We start from the raw sequence: 23428 nt of genomic DNA on the forward strand, positions 1-23428 counted from the left end.
GACCAGTGCGGGCGCCTGGAGTGGACGCCAGTCGAGACGGAGCATAGACGGTGGCCTTGGACTAGCGTCGGGCGAGCAATGGAGCATACGGCGAACACTGCGTAGACGGACGGAGCAAGGACTTCGACGGAGGCCGAACGGGTGCTGGGCACGGTTAGTCTGCAGGCGTCGACGGAACGGGACGACGCCGCGTCCGTTGGAGTAGCACCGGCCGGAACGGGGCGGCTGTAGCGCTGACGGAGCCGACTGCAGAGGAAGCGCCGCCTGGGAGGCTGGGCGGAGGTGGTGGGCTCCCCACTAGTGCCGCCCGTCTCTGGCGGCTGGACGGCTGAGCTCCGACGGACGGAAACACAGCGGCGACGGAATCCGACGGATGGAAAAACGCAGGCGACGGAATTTGGCAGCCTGTGGACGGAATTTCACAGAAATTTTTCCAGCAGCAGTTTTCCAAGGCCAGCTCCCAGCTCCCAGCTCTGATACCAAATGTTGGGTGTTGGACTCACACACTCACACACACAAACCTGCACATTAGGGTTAGGTGCAAGGTAGAGAAGCTCACACACAGAAATGAGAGAGAGAGAGAGAGAGAGAGAGAGCCAAAAGTGTGGTATCCACAAAATGCAAGTCAACCCTTGCATGTGTGCCACATCCATATAATATAGAACTACAAAATATTATATATGTCCTTTCACACTTGATGTCCAAAGGGAAAAACCACATGGGAAAAAGTGCCCTTGGTTAAGCCCTGTTCACACATAGCACTACCATAAGTGAGCATATGCCTACACCGAACCCATGAAGCCTCCGTGAAGAACCATCGGTGACAAATTGTCGAAAGCCATAGCCTTCAACCCAAGTTTTGCGACATAACACTTCAACTGCTTCTTGTTCCTGGCCAACTACTTCTTGTCCTTGGTGTCTTTTCTCTTGAGCTTCATCTTCAACTTTTTCTCTTCACCTCATACCGGCAAAGACACACAGACCTGTATTGCCTCTTGCACTTCTTTTTCACTTTCCACATGTTGAAGCTTTTGATGTGACTCTCATGAGACAACAACGAGTTTGCTCCCTTGAGAAAGTTGGCAAAAGTCCCGGCCACAGCAACCACGCACTTGACTCCTTGAGAAAGTTGACGATGTCCTGGCAACAAAACCTTGTAAACCAACCTTCAGCCTTCAAGCAAAACCAAAGGGCGGTGCAAAAACAAACACACACACAAAACACTTCAACACCTTTGAAGACCTAGAAAAGGAAAACAAACAGGGGGAGTTAGAGTGCTCCTGCAAACAGTACATGGACACTGATTACTCACACACAAAACACTTCAACACCTTTGAAGAGCTAGAAAAGGAAAACAAACAGGGGGAGTTAGAGTGCTCAATAAGGCTGGAAACTCAACAGTCACAATAGAACTCCTGAATCCTACAAAGACCCTGCATCATGGCTTCTTGTCCACTCGGCATCCACGAACAAGTCCCAACCATCCATAGCCTCTCACTCTAACACATCCAGTGCTCCAACATCACAGCAACGACTCCAAACTGTTTCCCAAAAGAGAACTCGCATCACAACACAACATACCATACAGTCGACACACCTGTACCATCCCTCTCTGCCTTCCAAGGGTACTATCCATCTCAGCCATGGATTTCCCGAACCCTTGTCCAATTAGCAACAAGGCTGTACCAAACATGTGTCCATTCTTGTACCCACTGCTTGTAACACGCTAAAGCTCTGGGGGTCTTCTTTCAGCCCTAAACACCACTTAGAACATGCTGATGCAAAAACGCAGACAAAAGAGAGAGAGAGAGAGAGAGAGAGAGAGAGAGAGAGAGAGAGAGAGAGAGAGAGAGAGAGAGAGCTGGAAATTCAGTATATTCATATGGTACAGAAAGGTACTCTAGATCTACAGCCATAGGCTGCCTTTCATAAAAGGTGGAATACACCCAAAATCATCCTAATGTTGGACCCACTCCCTAGTGGAGTGAATGATCTAACTCAATGAGCACATGTGCATTTTATAGGCCCTTGGACCCCTTGGAGTGCTGGCCGACTGTTGGTTGGCCAGCCGACTGGTCATAAATCCCATGTACTGATGCGCCAGCAATCGGCCAGCCGACTGGTCATAAATCCCATGTACTGATGCGCTTGCAGCCACCTTCCTCTGGTACAGCCGACTCTCCTCTGGTTCAGCCGACAGACCCCTTCATGCAGCCGACAGCATCCTCTTCATGTCCTTCTCCTAGTCCCATACTGCCACATCTGCACTTTATGCTCCAACTCCTGGTTCTTATCATCTTTTTCTGGCTGCCCCTTCTGGACTAGCATCAGGATATGTCCATGGGCAACATGCACATGCCATGATGCCACTGCTTGCATGTGACCTATCTCCTGGAGAAACCAAAAACACATGTTTCCTCGAGAAACCTACAACCTGTTTCCACATGAAACCCTTAGGCATGTTTTCCCTTGAAACATTTGTCATGTTTCCACACAGAACCATACACAGCACCATCCAAAGACACTGCCAACAGTGGCATACATCCAGTGACCTGTTCCCTTAGGGCCTGGCGGGCCTTCCGCAAGAAGAACCTGGTTCGCCACTACCACACTACCTGCCAGGGAGAGTCTCACAGAACTCCAATATAAATTCTTGCACACACAAGAAACTTTGAGTAGTTGATAATCCATTGAGGTTTCCACCAAAAAGCTAGAATTGCTTGGAGAAATGATGCCGAGGAAAAACAAGCCTTTAAATATCCTGAAAGCCTATTAAGAAGAACACGAGAAGACGGACAGTGGTAAGGCAAATCAGGCACCATTTCTCTTGCATGATAGCTTCTTGTAACAGTGTGATGAGGCAATGTGTCTCTTAGCCAGTAGTAGCTTGACAAAGAAGCACCCCAAGCAGGCATCTCCATAAGAAGACTCTGTTTCAAAGGGAGCTTATTTTTCCAAATGTTATTAAGGTATGTTTTCTACGAACACAATGGTAGAGTTGGTAGTATGATCAGCAATCCATGGGGGAGGAATAATCAACTTATATGCTCTAGCTGCAATAAATTGATCAAATGAAATAGGCTTATAACCAGGCATTTGTCTATCTAATTTCTAATCCATCAGCTTGTTTTGTGCATTAAAGGGGTGAACATGTTGTATAGACTGCATTATCCGCATAATCTCTTGTCATATTGGTCTATGATGCATGCCCAAATCATATTGACGATTTGCTTGAGGAAAGTTAAGAACCTGTCCATTCGCATCTATAACGTCCTGTACATATCGAATACCTTTGGTGGAAATGAAATGAAATGTTATATTTTACCATTAAAAAGTCCAAGAACAATGTCCTAGTGTGTAGGTTTCCAGTTGCCAAATGCCAATGTTCTCATATTTGCACATCATGTGGCTAGCATAATTGTCCATGGCTGTTTTCGTTAAAGAAAATCAGCAATCATAGTGGCTTTTTTACCCAAGACATGAAACTGTAAGTTGAGAATATTCAAGCCACCATGCATCTTAGGCATACAAAAAGATTCATATTTCAATAGCTTGAGCACCTTTTATGAGCTGTGGTTCTCTATAAGCATTCCAAAGATCTTGACATGAAATTGTCAATATCTTGTTTGGTCCAAACTAAAAGAGGCAAGTAGAATTGAACATAGGCCATAAGAATGGATTGAACAATCCGAAGTCGAACATGCAAAGACCATGTGAAAAGCTTCCAGCAATCCAATTTGTGATTCAATTTTTGTAAAACCCAGCATGTCGCATTCTTAAAAGAAACCAACCGACCTGTGGGATATCCCAAATGTCTAATAATATGATCTTGTGATAAGATTTGATGTGGCCACAATATCATGCCAAGAGTATGCATTCAATGGAAGCAATTTGGATTTTACAAAGTTAACATGTAATCTTGTAGCCAATCCAAAGAGAGACAACGCGTCCATAAGTAGCAGGGCTATTTTTAGGAAAAAAGAAGGAATAATTGGCATATGATTGTGCGAGAAATTGTGAGCCACCTCACATTGCTAGGCCAAGGAGATTACCATCAGCAACGAGCTTGTCCATATATAAGATCATAGGATGGGTAGCAAATGCATATAACAATGAACTAAGTGGGTAGCCCTGATGTACTGATTTCCCTAGTTTCTAGGGAGTAGAGAGATCTCCTCCCAATATGCATTTTGCCGATCCTTCAGCATACAACCAGTAAATAATATTGGTCTGAAACCCATTTTGTGCTCATCACTAGTGCTATGTAGTCCCAATGTACCATATCAAAGGCTTTAGCAATCTCCACCTGCAGGATAATGACATCCTGTTTTATGTATTTGGCACAATGTTGTCATTTATATACCTTCATGGGACAAAACCATACTGTGCAGGATGCAATCCTTTATATAATATGCCTTTAACTTGATTGACTAGCATTTTTGTGATGAGTTTGTATATGACAGTTATTAAAGTAATAGGGCGCCAATCAAAAATGATTTCTCACACAATCGTTTTTTAGGCACAAGTTTGACAAGTCCTTGCTTCCAAGAAGACGGCAACATCCCTATGTCCCAACAATGATTTATCATGGAGAGGATAGTGCCTTTCATAAGATCCCAGAGTGCATCATCAAGCTCATCTTCAGTGAATGGTGTTTCAAAGTAGTCAGCCTCTTGATGCGTCATTATACTTATCACAGTGCCCAACAAAATTCAACAAGCTGCACAAGCTTGTGTAGTAGCAACAGGAGGAGGCGCAAACATGTCAGCAAAATGCTGTAAACATACCTCCTCAAGTTGCAGCTTGTTTGTGGTCCATTCACCATTGCGTTGCTTTACACACACTATGGGTTGCCTTTGACGAGAGGCATGTAATCCTTTGAAGAAAGCTTTTGAAAAGAAACCTTTATCAAGCAATGGTTTTTGTCGAGCTCTTTGGTAATTGATTTTCAAGGTTTGCAGCACATTCCACAAAGTATCCTACTCCTGGGCATTCAAAGTTCTATGTTGGCTGATTTCTATATATTGTTGAATAAGGTGTTTAGCAATGGACACTCTTTGTCTTTCTTCTTGCAAATAGCTTCTGCCATAATCGTGTATAATAGCTTGCATTTTGATTACAAAGCTATGCCAGGCCACATCCAAGTCCTCATGCATTTGCATAGAAAGTGGACGCAAAGCATCTCTCACCATTTCTACAAACGATCTGTGCATGAGAGAGCTATTGTTGACAATCAATAATCTCGGATCTCTCAAAAAATAATCACATGTGTTCATTCCGAAATACAATGCCAACCAGAGTGGTGCATGATTTGAAAGCTGTAGTGAGAGATCCAACCGCATTATACAAGTTAATATATCATATTGCGCTACATTCAAAAGATACCAGCGATCTACATGTGCCCAATAATCAATAAAAGCATTGTGATGGAAGGTATAGCCCTTATCATGCATCATAATTTGTCCAAAGAACACATGCATTTACTCACATGCATGTAAATGCATAAGTGTTTGGTCCCATATCTGCTTTTCAGATGGCATCATATAAGAGCGATGTGAAGTATTGTCATCATATGCTGGTGAGTTATTAAAATCACCACATATACATGCATTAGAGCACCAGGGATATCTCTGAAATGAATTCCACATTTTTGCCCTTTGCGCTGAATTCTATGAGGCTTACACATTGGCAAATTCATAAATTTCTCCATGAATCATACATTGAATTACCACCCATCGGTCTTGGGGATCATTGTAAACACTTTGAGGATGATGCTCATGGTTGATAAGCATGGCTGTCGTAAGAGTGCTGACTATCTCTATCATAGGAAATATGATAACCAGCAAAGTAACCTTGCCTACCAGCAAAAAAGTGTTGATTATGCTCTTGCAAACATATAATATGCGGCTGCATTTTATAAACATAACTCCAAAAAAGCCTCCATTGATTTATGTCGCACATGTCTTGCACACTGTATTGAAGACATTTTAAGAGTATATACATATGAAACATGCAAATTTATTTATAGCAAATCAAATTTGCATTTCAGTCTCATGCATCGTAGATTTTGAATTCTGTGTGGCATGAGACAGCTCATATCCAGTGTCATCATCCATAAAATTGACATTCATTCTAATCTTTTTTTTTTGCCTCTTTTGCTTTAACTGTTCCTGTCGGCATGACATTTTGTTGCAACGCGTCAGACACAACATTTTGTTTTCTTTCATCCAAATGGGTTGGAAGAGAAGTCATCATAAGGCCTCAAGCTTGAGGCAGTCGTACTGATGGTTGAGCTGTTCTCAGAGGAGGAACCGCAGTTACAGGCGGCCTATGGAGAACACTTGGGTATTTTGATACATGATGCCCAAATTTATGGCAATTGAAACATGCACCTACAAAGACTCCCCATTTCAATTCAAAATATATCTCACCCATTTTAACATCATCAACCTCAATAGCAATGGATAGGGGGGTTGGCTTCTCAGTATCCCATAGTACACAGAACGGACAGTGACTACCAGTAAGTATGGAAGGGCATATAACCTTACCCAAGGTGGTTGCAATTCCTAGCAAATCAGCACACATATAGTCATGGAAATTCACCACTTCCACCCAAAGAGGACAATAATGCCTTATCAAGATCTGATTATCCTTTGTGGTGACCAAGGGAGTACATGCACCATCTGAGTACCAAAGAATAATGGTGATTTTTCAAGCATTTGCTCTTTGTACTGCATTTTAGTGAGTAGCACCTCATAAAATCCTGGAGCAGCTTAGTATACACCTTCCACATAACAACCACCAAGCAATGATTGAATCCATTGAGCAACATTGTAGGCAGAGGGCATTTTACCACCAGGAAAAAAGATGATAATAGCATTTTGTGAATATTTCTTGATAGGAGAGAGTATTTGGTAGAGCGATCTTGTATTTGAGAGTAGGAATAGGTTTATGTGAAACAGGCCTTCTTAAGGGCTGTGGTAGAGGAATCATCTTCAAGAAAACAAAAATTTCACAATAGCCTTGGGCTAACCCCCTCCCCTCCCCCTCCCCTCTTCTTTTTGAGTTATATTTGATAAAACTCCCTGAAGGAGTCTTGAGTGCAAGTTCTTAGAGCTAGTGAGCTCTCTTGTCTTTTTACTGTCTCAACAATGAGATAATAGCTTGATTTATAGTTGTTGCCCAAAAGCACTTGAGAAAAGCGCTACAAAACTCACTTATAGTGCAAAAAGCATCTTTTTAATAATAAAAGCTCTTCTCTTATTAGTATTTAAAAGGCTTCTAATCCTTTGCTTTCCAAAAGCTAGTCGCATCGTTCCAAGACTGTAAGGTGACCTTGTGCTGCCATCGACCATGGCCACATCATCAGTGCCATGTCACTTTTTTTCAAAAGCTTCTTTTTTTGAGCGTTGCGCGTTGTGTGTTTTTTTTTGTGCATATCAGCAACTTGTATATTGATACTTTGGTGATATCTCTCCAAGTTTTAACCAATTAAACAGTTGTCCTCAACCGTTAGGTCTTGCTTTTCTGTGCTTTTTTTCTTGCTGTGGGCTTCTCTCTCTCTCTCTCTCTCTCTCTCTCTCTCTCTCTCTCTCTCTCTCTCTCTCTCTCTCTCGCTTTTTAGACATAGTTCTTTGTGCGGAATGTTCTCCTCTTCTCTGTGCTTGGCTTTGGGGAGCATCTTGCCCTCAAGTTTTTCACCTTTCACATAAAATGACCTTGGGTTTGACGCCTCTGGTAAATACTTCCACCCCTTGCACCTCTAGAGTCATCTTGAGGCAGGAGTTTCCTAGCATGATTCTCTTCCTGTTAAAATCAACACACACCCGTTATATGTTAGAAGACACAAACACGTGCATACATGCTCGTCCTTGGGTTTAACTGGGTATCTCCAATCCTTGGCACACATACACGAATATGCTCACAAGCATAAATCAAATAAACAAATGAATGCACAAACAATTCCTTGGTTTTAACTTTTGACACCAATTTCTTGGTTTTTACACTAGTTCCTACAGGAGTCCAACTACCCATGTCAGTGTGTCTGACTATGGTAGACTAACAATATTCAATGTACTTAGTTCTGATTTCCTTCACTAATAAACAATGCCTCCATGAGATGGCTAGTCCCATGACTCTTATACAAAAGATTGTGTTGTTTAATCTCATAGTTGTTGCTTTCGGATACAACTTGAACACCAACCCTTGAGTTCTAGAAATCTCAATTCCTTGTAGTGGAATATAAACCTTGAGCATTCTCCTTTGTTTCTGGTTCCTTGGATGTCAAAATACAAAGGCCAGTGATATCCTCTTGGCTTTTGATGAGTTGTCCTCAACTGAAAAGCTTCTTGATATGTGTGTAAAACTTGTGGATACTCTGCAAAGAAGTTCTCATCCACCCACTTGGCATCCATAGCTGAATAATTCTTGAACTTGACAAGGTACTTTCTAGTAACCTTGCCATGTTATTCCCTTCTTTCCTTATGAAAGAAAATTTGCTATGGTTGAAGAATTTCCTCTAGCTCTTCAACTTTCGGTGGATCCTTGTTCGCTAGTTCTAAAGGTTCGGGATCCTTATAAGCTCTTAAGAGGCTTAGATGAAAAGCATTGTGAATCCTCCAATGATCAAGTAATGCTAGTCTGAAAGCCACATCATTGATCTTTTCCAATATTTGAAAAGGTCCATGGTACCTGTTGGCAAGGTTGCATCAGAACGTACGTAACTGACCTTTGGTCCAAGATCCTCCCATAGTTACCGATTTTTTCACCGCTCCCTTGTAGGCGCTCGCTTGTAGCCGCTTATTTATCGAAAAACGATGACGCGAGGAAGCACCAAGGGGGGTTTTGAACCCAAGACCTCTTGGTCCTAGGCAAACACTTTCACCACTTGAGCTATCACCACATTGACAAGTATGTGGCAGTTTTTAAAAACATTTTGGGCAAAAAAAACCCTAGCCCACTGCCCGGTAATCGTCGCCAATTTTAGTCGACTTATGCAAAGTGTGAACATAGCCATTCCTCTCATTGATTCAGACATTGTAGCGAGAGATGATGATGATGTGGTGCTAGCCGCTGCAGTCACCGCCATTGTAGAGCTAGAGCTGAGAGAATGATAGCGAAGGAAACATGTTGACTTATGGAGCTCTCATTTTGGTAATTGTAATTTGTGTTGTTGTTGAATGTTCACAAATGAATTGTTTTTTCATTCATTTTTCTGTATACATATGTACACTATATAGTATATTTTTTTTAAATGTTTTTACGGACCTTACGTATTTAACGTACCTCAAAATCTCAACCGGTACTTGAATGCGTGTTTTATCGTACCGTACCTTTCCACCTTGCTTGTTGGACAGGTTAGAATAAACCTTCTCTTTGCCCTTCTTCTTTTGAACTCTTGCTTTCTCAAACTTCGACAATACCTAATCGCCTTCCTTGTACTTAACACCATTCTATGTTTATCCACAACCTTTTTCTGCTTAGGCCTTGACCTCTCTATGGCCGTCCGCACCTGTGCAAAAGCTGTATCCAGATCTTCGACATACTCATCAGCAGCTGCAAAGATCTCATCCTTAGTCCTTAGAAGTGGTGGTAGTACAACTTTGCCTTAAACAACCTCGAACATGGAACTATGCACTGTAATGTTGTAGGCAAACTCTGCTAGTAGAAGATACTTCTCCCACTCTGTTTTCTTTTTTGCGACATAGCACTTTAACAAATCCAATATGGCTGAATTTGCTACCTCAATCTGGCCATCCGTTTGTGCATGATACGAGGAAGAAAAATCCAATTTCGTGCCCATATTATCAAACAATGCCCTCCAAAAAGAACTGGTGGTCCTAGGATCTCGATCACCAATGATAGTCTTAGGCATTCCGTGATGTTTTAACACCTTTGCCAGGAAAATCCTTGCCGTGTGGTCTGCCTTGATAGTCTTTCTTACTAGAATGACATAAGCTTGCTCATTGAACCTGTCCACAATGTTCCAAATACCATCATTCCCAAACTTTGACTTTGGCAAGTCAAAAATGAAGTCCATCAGTATACTTTCCCATGGCCTCTGGGACACGGGTAGAGGCATAAACAGTTGTGGAGTTGTTTGACGATTATACTTGACCTTTTGACAAGTCAAGCACTCGGATACATACTTGTCTATATCCTTTCTCATGCTAGGCTAATAGAAGTACTGTTGCCTCAAATCCTTGGTTACGCATAATCATGTATCCATCATCAAATATCCCTGGATTCATCTAGGTATATAATTCAGCTGTATTAGCGGACATGTAGATTTCACATTGTGAAGTTTTCGTCCAAGTTGTGGGCAGTTGATATTATGCTAATTCTTTCTATCTTTAGCGGTGCGTGTGTGACAGCATATCTTGATACAGAGTTCTACACCCACTATTGGGCATTGATGACGTTAGTGGGGATGTCGTAGTATCTAGTCCATACTATGCATAATGGAGTTGAATATAGTCTTGTGGGTTGACTACCATGAGTATATAACATGCACGTTCCTAAAAGGTGAATTTGGACATGTTCTTGGATTCATCTAGGTATATATATATCAAATATCCCTCTTCAAGGCAAAGTGATTAACTGTCTAACCATCCTCTAGCTTCCGCATAATTCCACCAAAGTCCTCATCATGTACATAGTGTAACTATTTGGCCCTCCTAGCTCTTTTTCTTATAATGGAACTCATGGCCGGACACATGGACAAGTTGATGAAAGCATGGGAACAAGAATCATGAATTTGGCTCAGGAAAAAGCACTAGTCTTAGTCAAAAAGCAAGAGAAAGCAAAAAAAGTCAAATTGGATTGACCATGAGCCAAGGGCACCATTGGAAAGAGGACACTGAGCTGGAGCAAAAAGCTAAAAGGCGCTTTCTCAAATAGCAAGGCCTTAAAGCTAGAAAAGCAAAGCACAAGAACTTTATTAAAACTTGACTAATATTCTATTAATAAAAGTATTTAAAAAAAGCAAAATCAAAGGCAAAAAGGGAAGAGCAAAAGCAAAGACAAGCTTTTTAGCAAAAAGCGAGGCTTCCCCAAGGTATAAAAAGGTTCGAACCACTTGCTTCTCTTCATCGTTGAGAGTTGGAGCTAAATATCGCCATCTTCGTGAGCAAGATTGTGAAAGTGTGTGAGAAGATTGTCTTCATCATCATCAACACCATCATCATTGTGTTGGGGTAAAGGCACTATGCCCACCCTTATAGTGTGTACAAGCCCATAAGTTATAGTACATAGTACACTTAGTACTTTTAATGTACTAAGTGCACTATGTGTACTAGTGCAATATACATGTGTGATAGGGGAGTCACACACTCATCATCATGAGTTGACTTATCCCCACAACTCTCTCTCTCTCTCTCTCTCCCTTGCTTCTCTGTGTATGTCTCCCACATGAATACTCTAACCTAACCGTAATTCTAATCTCTCCCATTCAACTGGTATCAGAGCATTCGGAAAAAAACGCTCGCTGAAGCTCCCGCCTCCCCTCTCCCTGCTCGCGATACTGCACTGCGCCTGTCGCCCCCCCCTGCCTGCTCGCCCCCCCGTCTTCCCCTCGCTCCTTCCCCCCTCCGCCTTCCCTACATTGCCCGCCGCCTGTCCTTTTAGCCCCTCCCCCCGGCCTGCTTCCGCTGCTGCGTCCCCCCCCCCTTTTTTGTTCCGCTTGCTGCCGCCTTGCTCTGCTCGCGCCTCCCCCCTTGTCTTCGCCCTCCCCTCAGCAGCGCCTCATCCCCCCCCCCGCCAGCTCGCTTCCTCCCATCCTCTTGCGCGCAACCCCCGCCTTCCCCCTTTTTTGGGTTTTCTTTCTTTTTTTCTCCTTCGCCTTCTCCCACCCCCCCCCCTCCTTCCTTTTTCTTGCTTCCGCCTCCCCTTGGGGTTTTGTTTTCCTTTTTCGCTCCGTACCCCGCCTCTCTGTGTGCAGCTCGGTTCCAACAGGATCCCGCCTTCGCCGCAGCTTCAGACTCTGATCGAGGCTCCTCCCGCCCCGCCTCAGAGGGGCTCATCCGCAGCCCCCTCGCCCGCCCCTGAGGTCACCCCCATCAGGCTTTCTCTTTCGCCGGAAGAGGAAGCGAGCCTCACCGCAGAGGTGGAACGCCGCCAGGCTCATTCCACCATCTGCCGTATAGTCGGCACTCGCCCCAGCAGAGGGGAGATCAGGGATCTTCTTCAGGCCCGCCTTCTTGCAGATGTGGGCAAGATCCTGGATGTACAGCTCCTGGGCCGGGGACATTATCAGATCGAGTTCGAGGCCGCCCAGAGCGTTGCCAGGGTCCTTGCCATGAGTCCCCTTGACATCAGGGGTGCTCGGGCTTTCTTCAGACCTTGGCAGCATGGATTTGACCCAGCAGCGGCGGAGCAGGGAGAGCGCCTCTTCCATGTTACAGTTTGTTTTCCTGGTCTCCGCCGGGAGTATCTTCCGCTCCTCTCCAGGCTCGGAGCATTGGTGGGCTCGGTACTAGAGACGGGCCCCTCAGCAGCTTCAGTGGTGGCCAGAGCAGCTGGGCTACCTTCGGTCAGAGTGTTGGTGTCTGACATCTCCTCCCTTCCTAAGGTCATTCAGCTACCTAGGATAGGGGGGGGGGGGGGGGTGGATAGATCAGAGAGTGGAGTTCTCGGGGCTCCCGAACCAGTGCTTCATTTGCAGGCAGGTCGGTCATCTGGCCAGGGCCTGTCCTCGCAGGAGACCCCGACCCTCACCACAGCAGCAGGCTACTGATGGCCCGCCCACAGATTCGGCTCGGCAGGCTGCCTCCGGGACACCTGCTCAGGCCACAGAGACCTCGGAGTGGCAGCCTGGACAGGGGCGCCGCCGAGGGAGACAGCCACAGCAGAACGCCCAGAGACCGCTGCAGCAGCTGCCACAGTCTCAGCCTCACTGGGTCCCCGTGAGGAACAGCTTTTCTCCCCTCCAGGAGGAGACCCCCGCAGCGACGTCTGAGGACCAGGAGATGCCAGCACCCCCACCTTCACCCCCCCCACCCCCGTCCCCTCCCACCGCCTCGCTTCCACCATCGCCTCCTCCCGTCTCCGCTCCGGTTTCGGCAACGGCTCCCTCTCCACCTCCCTTGCCCCCCCTCCTCCCCCTCCGCCCGCCTCACCTTCCCGGGAGGCCCTGGCAGTTCCCTGGCGCTCACCTGCAGTCCGGAGAGCGCTGAGCACTGACCTCGCTCGAGCATCACAGAGGAGACCTATGCCGATTAGGGCTTCACGGATTTCATCTATCCGCAGTCGGCTGAGTCGCCTTGGCATTAGACAGCGCTCGGAGGCTTTTGATTATACCTTCACACGGCTTTTTGGGCACTAGACTCAGCAGTGGCCTTCTCGTTCCCTCTATGTGGCCCTTGCGACCGGGAGTGGACTCTAGAGCTCGCTCTCAGCACTTTGAAGACTCAGGCAGTTGAGTTTTCTCATCACATAAGCGATCTGGAGGTGACAGATGTGATAGGCCGACTTTGGGAGTTGGCTCATTTTTTCTTGGATCCCGGGAGTGTGGATACCTCAGGGATTCGGCATTTGGTCGTGCGCATAGTGGCAGACTTAGCACGCGACCCTGGATGTGTGTGTATACACGAGGTTGCTCTGTCAGAGCGGGAGGCAGTCGCCATGGGCCACAGCCACTGGCGCCTGATCCGGGATTCTTGCAGTACACCGGGTGGGCAGATTCGCAGCCGTTCGGATGGGGACTACTCTCCATCCAAGCCGCTTGCGAAGGCCCGCCGTACGGCTGAGACAGCATCCCACCTCAGCAGGGCATCCATGAGGATCATCTCATGGAATGTACAGGGCCTTGGCGGAGCACACTTTATACGCTATCGTGGTTGCTTGAGGCAGGAGCTTCAGAGATGCCTGGTTGGTGGCAGCATTGATATTTTGATGATGCAGGAGCACCACTTGGGTGAGAGCAGGATCCGGAGATATGGTTCGGTGATGCCTGGTAGATGGGACACTTTTTGGTCTGCAGGGTTTGGTCCTTTGGGTGGACAGGGAGGAGTATGCATGGTCATTGCAGATGTATGGCGGCAGGCCATTGTGGATCGAGGGATCATTGTGCCTGGTAGAGCACAGTATGTCATTCTGAGGATGCATGATGAGCTATTGGGTGTGCTCAACATCTATGCGCCCAATCATGCTAGTGCCAGAGCAGAGTTCTGGACTCAGGTTACAGATGCATTGCCAGAGGCCGCACATTGGTGTGTTGGGGGAGACTTCAACATGCTTGAGGACCCGGCAGATAAGGTGGGAGGCAGTCATGTTACAGTGCACGGCACGGAGCTTGCAGCTTGGGACCGGTTTTGCATGTCACTGAGGATCACCGATGCATGGCAGCATGGGGCTTTCTCCCGGTCTCAGGACAGTCTTAGTTTCTCTCGGTCGGATCGCCGGCAGGGAGGGACTAATCTATCACGGATTGATCGCTTTTATGTGGGCGACTGGTTAGGGGAGCGAGGGGGCTCCGTCGGCATTCTCGCTGGCACCTCATTTTCATATCATGCGCCAGTTATATTGACATTGGAGGAGGGGACACGGGAGCCCAGCTTGCAGTTGAGGATCCCAGAGAGGGTACTTACAGATCCCAGTCTCGCTGAGGACATTGAGAGGATTTGGCATGATAGTCGGTGCTCTGACCAGGATGCAGCGGGCCAGTGTGCCCAGGGACTCATTGATCTTAGCTCTTTTCTGCACGCTGCAGCTTTGACACGACTGGGAGAGATTCGCGAGCGGGAGCAACGGCTGAGACACAGCCTTGCTTCGCTACAGCACCTTCAGGAGCAGCAGCCTGCATGTGAGTGGGTGGCGTCCCAGCTGAGCCAGGCATGCCAGGAGGTTAGAGAGGTAGAGGAGCAGAGACATGAGTTTTACTATCGTCGTCAGGCCTCTCAGTGGACCCAGCTTGGTGATAGAGTGACTGGAGAGTTTTTTGAGATCACTGGACCCCGTCATGCGCGAGCAGGAGTCCGCCAGCTTGGTAGACCGGATGGATCGGTAGCTACTGAGCTCGGGGAGATCAGAGCCATTGCCACTGCATTTTATAGTGACCTGCTTTCAGCGGAGCCAGCCACTGAGGATCGAGATGTTTGCAGACAGACTGTGTGGGCCCATGTGCAGAGGAGGGTCACAGACCATATGCGTACAGTTCTAGGTGCGCCTTTGTCAGAGATTGAGCTTGCCGAGGCCTTGAGGGTCCTGCCGCGACATAGTTGCCCAAGGCCTTGAGGGTCCTGCCGCGACATAGTTGCCCAGGGGAGGACGGACTGACGCCGGCCTTTTTTATGCGCTATTGGGACCTTTTGGGGCCAGGCCTCCGCAGGGGCTTTCAGCATGTTTTGGACACTGGGGTGATGCCGCAGAGCTTTTCAGAGGGCTTGATCTATCTTATCCCCAAGGGGGAGGGAGTATCAGATGATATTCGGCATTGGAGGCCTATTACGATCCTCAATACTGTCTACAAGGTCTTAGCAAAGGCCTTGAGTTTGAGGATCCAGCCCTTCCTGGGGGAGTTGATTCATGCTACTCAGACAGGATTTGTCAAGGAGCGCAGTATCCTTGACAACATCTTTACTTTCTGGGAGGCGACGGCCCGAGCTAGATTTCTTGGCGAGGACTTGGTCGTGATGCTTCTCGATTTTGAGAAGGCATACGATAGAGTTGATTGGGGTTTCTTAGAGGGCACTATGCTTCGCCTGGGCTTTGAGCCAGGATGGATCAGAGGGGTGGCAGCTCTGTATTCCACAGCTCGCAGCCAGGTGCTGATTGCAGGAGGACGGGGGTCGAGTTTTGAGCTGACCAGATCAGTCCGTCAGGGGTGTCCTCTCGCCCCTTTCCTTTTTCTCTTCTTTGCGGAGGCTATGAGTATGTATTTGACGGCAAAAGAGGTTGGTTTGAGAGGACTGTAGCTCCCAGTCCAGGGGGAGGACCTGCTTGATGCTGAGTTTGCAGACGACACGGGCTTATTTTTGCATGGCCATGAGGCCAATCTTATTCGAGCTGAGCAGTCGCTCCAGGTTTTTAGTGCAGCTTCGGGAGCATTGATCAATTGGCGCAAGACAGTGGCCTTTTGGATCAGTAGTGCTCCCACTCCGGCATGGAGCCCGGACCCCGGTTTTAGATGGATTCCTCAAGGCACAGCAGTGCGGTATTTGGGATGCCAGATTGGCCTAGATTTGTCACCTGAGCAGCAGATTGCCCCGCTTCTTCTGAGCATTCGGAAGAAGCTATTGTATTGGAGTACAGCTCGACTATCCTTGGCTGGGAGGGTGGTGGTGGCAAATCAGGTGCTGTTAGCGACCATGTGGTACATTACGTCTTGCTGGATTTTCTCGAGCTCTTGCATCAGCCAGGTACAGAGGCTGATCAGGAACTTTCTGTAGTCTGGGCGGGACGGTCAGCCAGCTCGGGCAAAGGTTGCGTGGGCAGTTATTACACTTCCGCTGGCTCAGGGCGGTTTGGGCATTATAGATCCAGTCGATCAGAGTAGAGCCTTATTGGGGAAGCTTATTGTTCGGGGGTTGCTTCCAGGCGCTGAGCCTTGGAAAGAGCTCCTCTTGCAGTGGCTGCAGGCTCGGGCGCCCCCAGCAGGGGGCACTTGGGCACCAGAGATTCGCTGGATCTTCATAGAGATGAGGAGGACAGGCCTCAGTAGAGGATGGGAGGACAAATTTGCTTTGAGTATCCTGAGAGCTTGGGAGCTGCTGAGACCGGGGCTCTCTCAGCGACCTCCTTCTTGTGTTGAGGAGCGGGCCAGACAGCCGCTCATCTGGAGCCCAGCGGTTCGCACGGAGCAGGGTCATATGCTGGGTTCTCGGCCTCGTCTAGCCTGGGGACCTTTAGCGGCAGGCCCAGCTCGTAGTTTTGGAGACTGGCAAGTTTTCTGCAGTCTACCAGAGGAGATCCAGGTGGAGAGGCTGAGTCACTTCAGAGGGGGGTTGATTATGAGGGATGATATTCAGGAGGCACTCACAGAGGAGTGGTTCACGCCTCTCGAGTCAGTGGCCCCACGGTGGATGGGAGCCTTTACACAGTTGGAGATCCTGATTGCTGTCAGAGCTTGCACTGAGGATGGCAGATGCCTCTACTATGAGATTCAGGATGAGGGCAGACTCCAGAGAGTGGAGGTGGAGTCGCCTTTGGTTGCAGAGTGCACCTCTCAGAGGATTCGGGTAGTGGCCGCCGCTTCTCGGAAGTGGCATATTGACCCTGACCCTGCTGATGTGCTCCCGGATTGGCACATATGGGCATATGCAGCGCGCCCTTGGCCCGGCTACAGTGGGACCCCGGGGAGTACGAGTGGCATGATCCTTATGCATCCCTTGAGGCCACAGAGATCACCTTTTTCCAGTATACTGTTCGGCTAGGGCGGCATATTTTGACGGTGAGGAGGACGGTTTCTCCAGCGGCAGCGGGGCATTGGCGACTACAGGGACTCTCACAGGAGTTCCTGGAGGATTTCTGGGCTCGGCTCTGGGCTAGTCGACAGGCCCGCAGGATCTCGACTTTTCAGTGGCTGGTCGCCCACAGGGGCTCAGCAGTTGGCATTTGGCTTGTTTACAGCGGTCTTCCGGCAGCCTGCGTCCGATGCGGCCACCCTATGGAGACACAGAGACATTGCCTTTGGGATTGCCCTCAGGCATAGCAGATTTGGCTGCGGATGCTGCGTATTCTGGCCCCCCTCTCTCCAGAGGGTATGTTTACATGGGGTGCCGCTGCTTGGTCGACTTCGTCAGGGCCTGCTATGGGCTATGAGATGGAGCAGGGCAGTCAGGCCATTGTTGGGGTAAAGGCGTTATGCCCACCCTTATAGTGTGTACAAGCCCATAAGTTATAGTACATAGTACACTTAGTACTTTTAATGTACTAAGTGCACTATGTGTACTAGTGCAATATACATGTGTGATAGGGGAGTCACACACTCATGCTTCTCATGAGTTGACTTATCCCCACAACTCTCTCTCTCTCTCTCTCTCTCTCCCTTGCTTCTCTGTGTATGTCTCCCATGAATGAACTCTAAACCCTAATTCTGTTCCTTCTCCCATCAACTGGTATCAGAGCCCTGGAGCAGTCGTACTGGTCGTGCTGAATTCTGATCTGAGGGTTGCCTTCTTCTTTTTTTTTAGTCGCCTTTCTCTGCCCAGCCAACCAACGTGGGCTGCCCAACAGTCACAAGATCTGGCCAAGCTTGGCGCTAGAGGGAGTGCCATCGCTGGTGAGAAGCGTCATCAGCATAGCGAGCGAAGGCAGCAGCCGTAGGCTGGGCGTCAACATAACTAGGCGAAGCTAGGCGAAGGCAGCGTGAAGCGTGTGCTGTAGGCGTGTGCTGTCTGGCTGCGTGTTGCACGCTAGACGCCTGGCCAACTGGAGTAGAAGCGATAGGCGAAGCGTGAGCTGGCCAACTGGCGTAGAATGCGAACCCAGGCGGACAGCCACCCGACTCGTCGACTGCAAGTGTAGGCGCCACCCGACTCGTCGACTGCAAGTGTAGGCGCCTGGTCTTATGTAGCGCTGCTACTCGGTGAAGAGGCCAGAAGCGACCCAATCCGCCTTCTCTGCTCAACCTTGCCATCAACGCAGCTGTCTGCAACGTGCACCACATCACCAACCTCAACTCCATCCCAGACGCCATTGTAGCCGACCTCTTCCAGAAAACTTTAGCTTCTGGGAAGCTGACCGATTCTGTCCTAAAAGTCTTCATGGCCACTGGCAACAAGGAAGTCTTAGGCATCGACAGCTGCAGCAGCAGCAGCATCAGCATCAGCATCAGCATCAGCATCAGCATCAGCATCAGCATCAGCATCAGCATCAGCATCAGCATCAGCATCAGCATCAGCATCAGCATCAACAGCAAAATCGACGCCCTCCTTTCCTGCAAATCAGAGTAAATCAGAAAATTTCAAGGTATTCTGCTTCAATTTTTTTTTGGGATTTGCAATTGAGCAAGTACAGTAATCAATTGAGCAGGTACAGGTGCCCAATTGCTCAATTTTTGAGCAAAATTGGCAAAATCGGGTGACATTGGTCACAATCAGGATAAATTTGCAGGAAATTGGTCAAATCAGGATCAATTTGGAAGAAATTGGATGTCGAAATTTGGGGCTTTTGATGTAATTGTGCAATTAAGCACTCATACATGCTGTATGATGTGAAAAATCGCACATTTGGGCAAAATTGCAGCAAATTGCAGTGCAAATCAAGGGGCTTTTGTGCCGATTTGGTTGATTTGCATGCAGGCGATCGCATTTGATGCTGTGGATAATGTGTTGATGCCTTACAAGCACTCAATGTGCCTGTAAATCAAGGGGCTTTCATGTATTGGATGTATATGTGGCCAAGGGGAAGCATCGTGAACACTCTGGATGCCTTCATGTGCGTCAATGTACCATGCATGATCAGAAATTGATCTCAAATCAAGGGGCTTTTCAAGTTTGTATGCTTGTTGAGCTTGACAAAGCAGCAGGCAAGACATTTATGCCTTGAATCCTCAGAAATCAGCTTGCAGTCAAGGGGCTTTTGCCCAATTTCTATTCGGGACTGTTTTATGCAGTGTTCGTGACTGTAAAAATCTGATTTTCACTCATTTGGACAGCCAGGAGAGCATTTATTGCTACTGTACCTGCTGGTACAGATTTGGCACATCTTTGTGCATGTTTTGGCATGGCTGTACACTATTTTGAGTGATCAAAAGGTTCAAATTCAGCTGCTGAATTTGCCGATACAGGTTTGGTACATCATTGGTGAGCACTTGGTACTGCTGTACAGTACTTTGGAGAGGCAAAAGAGCACATTTAAGGTGCTGTCCAAAATCTGCAGCAACCAGATTTTGGTGTTTTCATCACAAAAAAGTGGGAGAAAAGTTGCATTCTTGCTTCCGCAGTGGGAGATAAAGCTTGGGAGAACATTTGTGAGCACTTTGTGTGCTTTGGGTGCAGTGTTTGCACATCTTGGGTGCAGTGTTTGCACATTTGCAGGGAGTCGGGCATTGACAGGTTGCATTTTGCTATGGCAACCACAGGTGAGAACTCTTCATTGCTTCACATCAAGAAGCTTGAAGGCTCGCATAACTATGATATTTGGCAAACCCAGTGCTACAATGTGTTGCTCCAGAAAAAGCAGCACAAGCCTATCAAAGAAAGGGGTGTGATGCCCGCTTCTCTTACAGCTGAAGAGTGGGAAGATATGGATGAGCTGGCAAGATCTACTATCATGTTGTCTGTGTCAAACTCATTACTTTTCAGCATTCGTGAAGAGAAGACAGCTTGGGGAATGTGGCAGAGATTGCAGGACTTGTATGCCCAACAAAGTGCCTCAAGCAAAGTGTATTGGTTGAAGAAACTCATAGGCCTTCAGATGAAGGAAGGGGCTTCTATGACAGCCCATCTAAATGAGTTTAATGGTATTGTCAGCCAGGTTATCAATCAAAAGTTGGCAATGGACGATGAGTTCAAAGCCACTTTTCTGTTATGCACTTTGCCAGAGAGTTGGGACACATTCAGGACAGCCACTAGCAATTCGAATGCTATGCTGTCATATGCAGATGTTGAGGGTGCTCTTCTTCAAGAAGAGATGAACAGGAAAAACAACTCTGTTGGCAAGTCCAATGCAATGAATGCACGTGGGAGATCCCAGCAAAGGGGGAAAAGCCAAGAAAGGGGAAGGAGCAAGTCTCGCTCCAAAAAGGATTTGAAATGCCATTATTGTGGCAAGAAGGGACACATCAAAAAGCAATGCTACAAATGGAAAAATGATCAAAAAGAAAAGGGAAAAGGCAAAGACAAAGAGAAAGACGAAGCCAAAGATGTAAAGCCAAAGGGCAAAAGTGGAGTCAAGATTGAAGAAATCAATGTGTCACATGCAGGTGGCAGTGAGGATGAGGTCCTCTTTACGTCTTCACTTAATGCCCATTCACTTCTTACAGGTGGTCATGGTATGCACTCATGGATCATTGATTCAGGTGCCTCCTTTCATGTCACAGGTTGCAGAGACTTGTTTGTCAGGTATACTGCTGGCAATGAAGGAGTGGTTTATTTGGGTGATAACCATGCATGCAAGATTCTTGGCAGAGGTGATGTAAGGCTTGTATTTTCAGATGGCTCACAGCTTATGCTCCATGATGTCAGGCATGTGCCTGAGATCAAGAAGAACCTGCTTTCTACTGGACAGCTTGATGATGCTGATTTTGTTACCACATTTGGTAGTGGAAAGTGGAAGATTAGTAAGGGCTCACTGGTTGTTGCCAGAGGCTCTAAGGTGGACACTCTTTACTTCATGCATGCAGGTGTTTGTCACCATGCTAATGTAAATGCAACCAAGCTGCCGGAAATCTCTGTGGCATAGCCGGTTGGGACACATGAGTGTCAAAGGAATGGAGCAATTGTCTCGTTTGGGTTACTTGCCTTCTCTAAAGTTTTCAAGTTTTCAGTTTTGTGAGCATTGTATATATGGCAGGCAACTCCAGTGCCCCCACAAGAAAGCTCTTGGACACAAAGATGCTCAGTTAGAGCTTGTGCATACAGATGTATGTGAGATGCCTCAGCTTTCTTTGGGAGGGGCAAAATACTTTGTGTCTTTTATAGATGATGCCACACGCAAGGTGTGGGTTTATCCTCTTCGTTTGAAGAGTGATACATTCTCAGTGTTTCAGAAGTTTGTTGCTCTTGTTGAGAATCAAACTGGCAAAAAACTGAAGGCTTTGCGTTCCAACAATGGTGGAGAGTATATGTCCAAACAGTTTCACGACTTTTGTGATGCTAAAGGCATCAAGAGGGAGCTCTCTACTCCTTATGATCCTCCACAAAACGGGACAGCAGAGAGGATGAACAGGACCATTCAGGAGAAGGTCCGTTCTACGTTGTCACATGCTGCATTACCTCATGGTTTTTGGGCTGAAGCTGTTATGACAGCCGTTCACCTTATAAACAGGTCACCTAACACGAGGCTTGGTGGGAAAGTGCCAGAAGAAGTATGGACAGGGAAGCCTCCGTCATACAAGCACTTGAGAGTGTTTGGTTGCGTTGCGTACGTGCACATACGCAGGGAAATGCGCACCAAACTTGATCCTAAGTCTCATAAATGCATATTCCTAGGATATGGTGACAGAGGTGAAATGGGGTATAGACTTTGGGATCCCATGAATAGAAAGATCATACGCAGCAATGATGTCATTTTTGATGAAACATGCATGTATAAGGAGCCTGCAAGGCAACAGGAGCCTGGCAGAGTCATCTTTGATGATGATGGACATCATGGACAACAACAAAGGGCTGTAAATCAGCCATTACAGCAGGAAAACCAGCCCTTAAATGGTGCTGAAAATGGTCCAAATGGACAGCCAGATATGGCAGAAGATATCCCTATGGATATACCACAGTTGGAGGAGATACCGGGCATGATATTTCAGCCTTATGGCATGGAACAGGAGCCACCAATGGGTGATATGCAGGCTGGACAGCAACCTGCAAATGATGGTCATTGGGTACGGAGGTCCACTAGACCCTCCAGAGCCCCTGACAGGTTTGTTCCAGGGGTTGACTACTTGATGCTTACTGACTGTGGGGAGCCCTCATGTTATAAAGAGGCTTTACAGAGGGCAGACAAAGCTCTATGGGAGCGTGCCATGAAGTCAGAGATGGATTCTCTGCATAAAAATGAAACATGGAAGTTGGTGCACTTGCCTGCAGGCAAGAAGGTTTTGCCATGCAAGTGGGTATACAGGCTCAAAGTTGCACCAGATGCAAAGCCAAGATACAAAGCCAGGTTAGTGGCTAAGGGCTTCAAGCAAGAATATGGTGTGGACTTTGATGAGATCTTCTCTCCAGTGGTCAAAATGACCACACTTAGAGCTGTGTTGGCTTTGGTTGCGCATGATGATCTGGACTTGATTCAGATGGATGTGAAGACTACTTTTCTTCACGGTGATCTCCATGAGGAGATATATATGCAGCAGCCAGAGGGTTATGCAGTAAGTGGGAAGGAGAAGCTTGTATGCAAGCTGAAAAAGAGTCTTTATGGGCTCAAACAGGCACCAAGAGAATGGTATCATAAATTTGATACATTCATGAAATCTCAGAAATTCAGGAGAAGTGACATAGATCACTGCTTGTACACCAAGAAAGCTTTGGATGGCAGTCTATTGATTCTCATTTTGTATGTTGATGATATGTTGATTGCCGGGAAATCTCGTAAAGAGATGGATGCTTTGAAGCAGAGGCTGCATCAAACCTTTGATATGAAGGATTTGGGTGATGCTAATCACATCTTGGATATGCGGATACTTCGGGACAGAAATCAGCATGTGTTGTATTTGTCTCAGAAGGAATACATTGGCAAAGTCTTGCAGAGGTTCAATATGGACGGGGGGAAGAAAGCTAGTACTCCTTTGCCTCCATATGTGAAACTCAGTGCTATGGACAGCCCACAGTCA

General features: G+C 47.1%; 2 protein-coding genes across 2 annotated transcripts in view; one reads left to right on the forward strand and one right to left on the reverse strand.

The window, feature by feature from the left end:
- Positions 1 to 23428, reverse strand: part of LOC147602699 (chromo domain-containing protein LHP1-like) — a 77670-nt gene that overhangs the window by 8176 nt on the left and 46066 nt on the right. The window lies entirely within an intron of this gene.
- LOC147602700 (uncharacterized) lies at positions 18415 to 19500 on the forward strand. Its single transcript, XM_086797587.1, has 2 exons — positions 18415 to 18458; positions 18530 to 19500. The coding sequence occupies exons 1-2, from the start codon at positions 18415 to 18417 to the stop codon at positions 18888 to 18890; spliced, it is 405 nt and encodes a 134-aa protein (XP_086653713.1). The 3' UTR covers positions 18891 to 19500.

The sequence above is a fragment of the Cibotium barometz genome, chromosome 66, assembly GCF_041138505.1.
Source record: "Cibotium barometz isolate CiBa-2024 chromosome 66, ASM4113850v1, whole genome shotgun sequence".
NCBI classification, from domain to species: domain Eukaryota; kingdom Viridiplantae; phylum Streptophyta; class Polypodiopsida; order Cyatheales; family Cibotiaceae; genus Cibotium; species Cibotium barometz.

Excerpts from the sequence above, each read along its gene's own strand:
- LOC147602700 (XM_086797587.1), top strand. The coding sequence starts at position 18,415 with ATGCGAACCCAGGCGGACAGCCACCCGACTCGTCGACTGCAAGT. Across the intron at positions 18,459-18,529 it reads CCGACTCGTCGACTGCAAGT|AGGCCAGAAGCGACCCAATC; the intron begins GTAGGCGCCACC and ends TACTCGGTGAAG.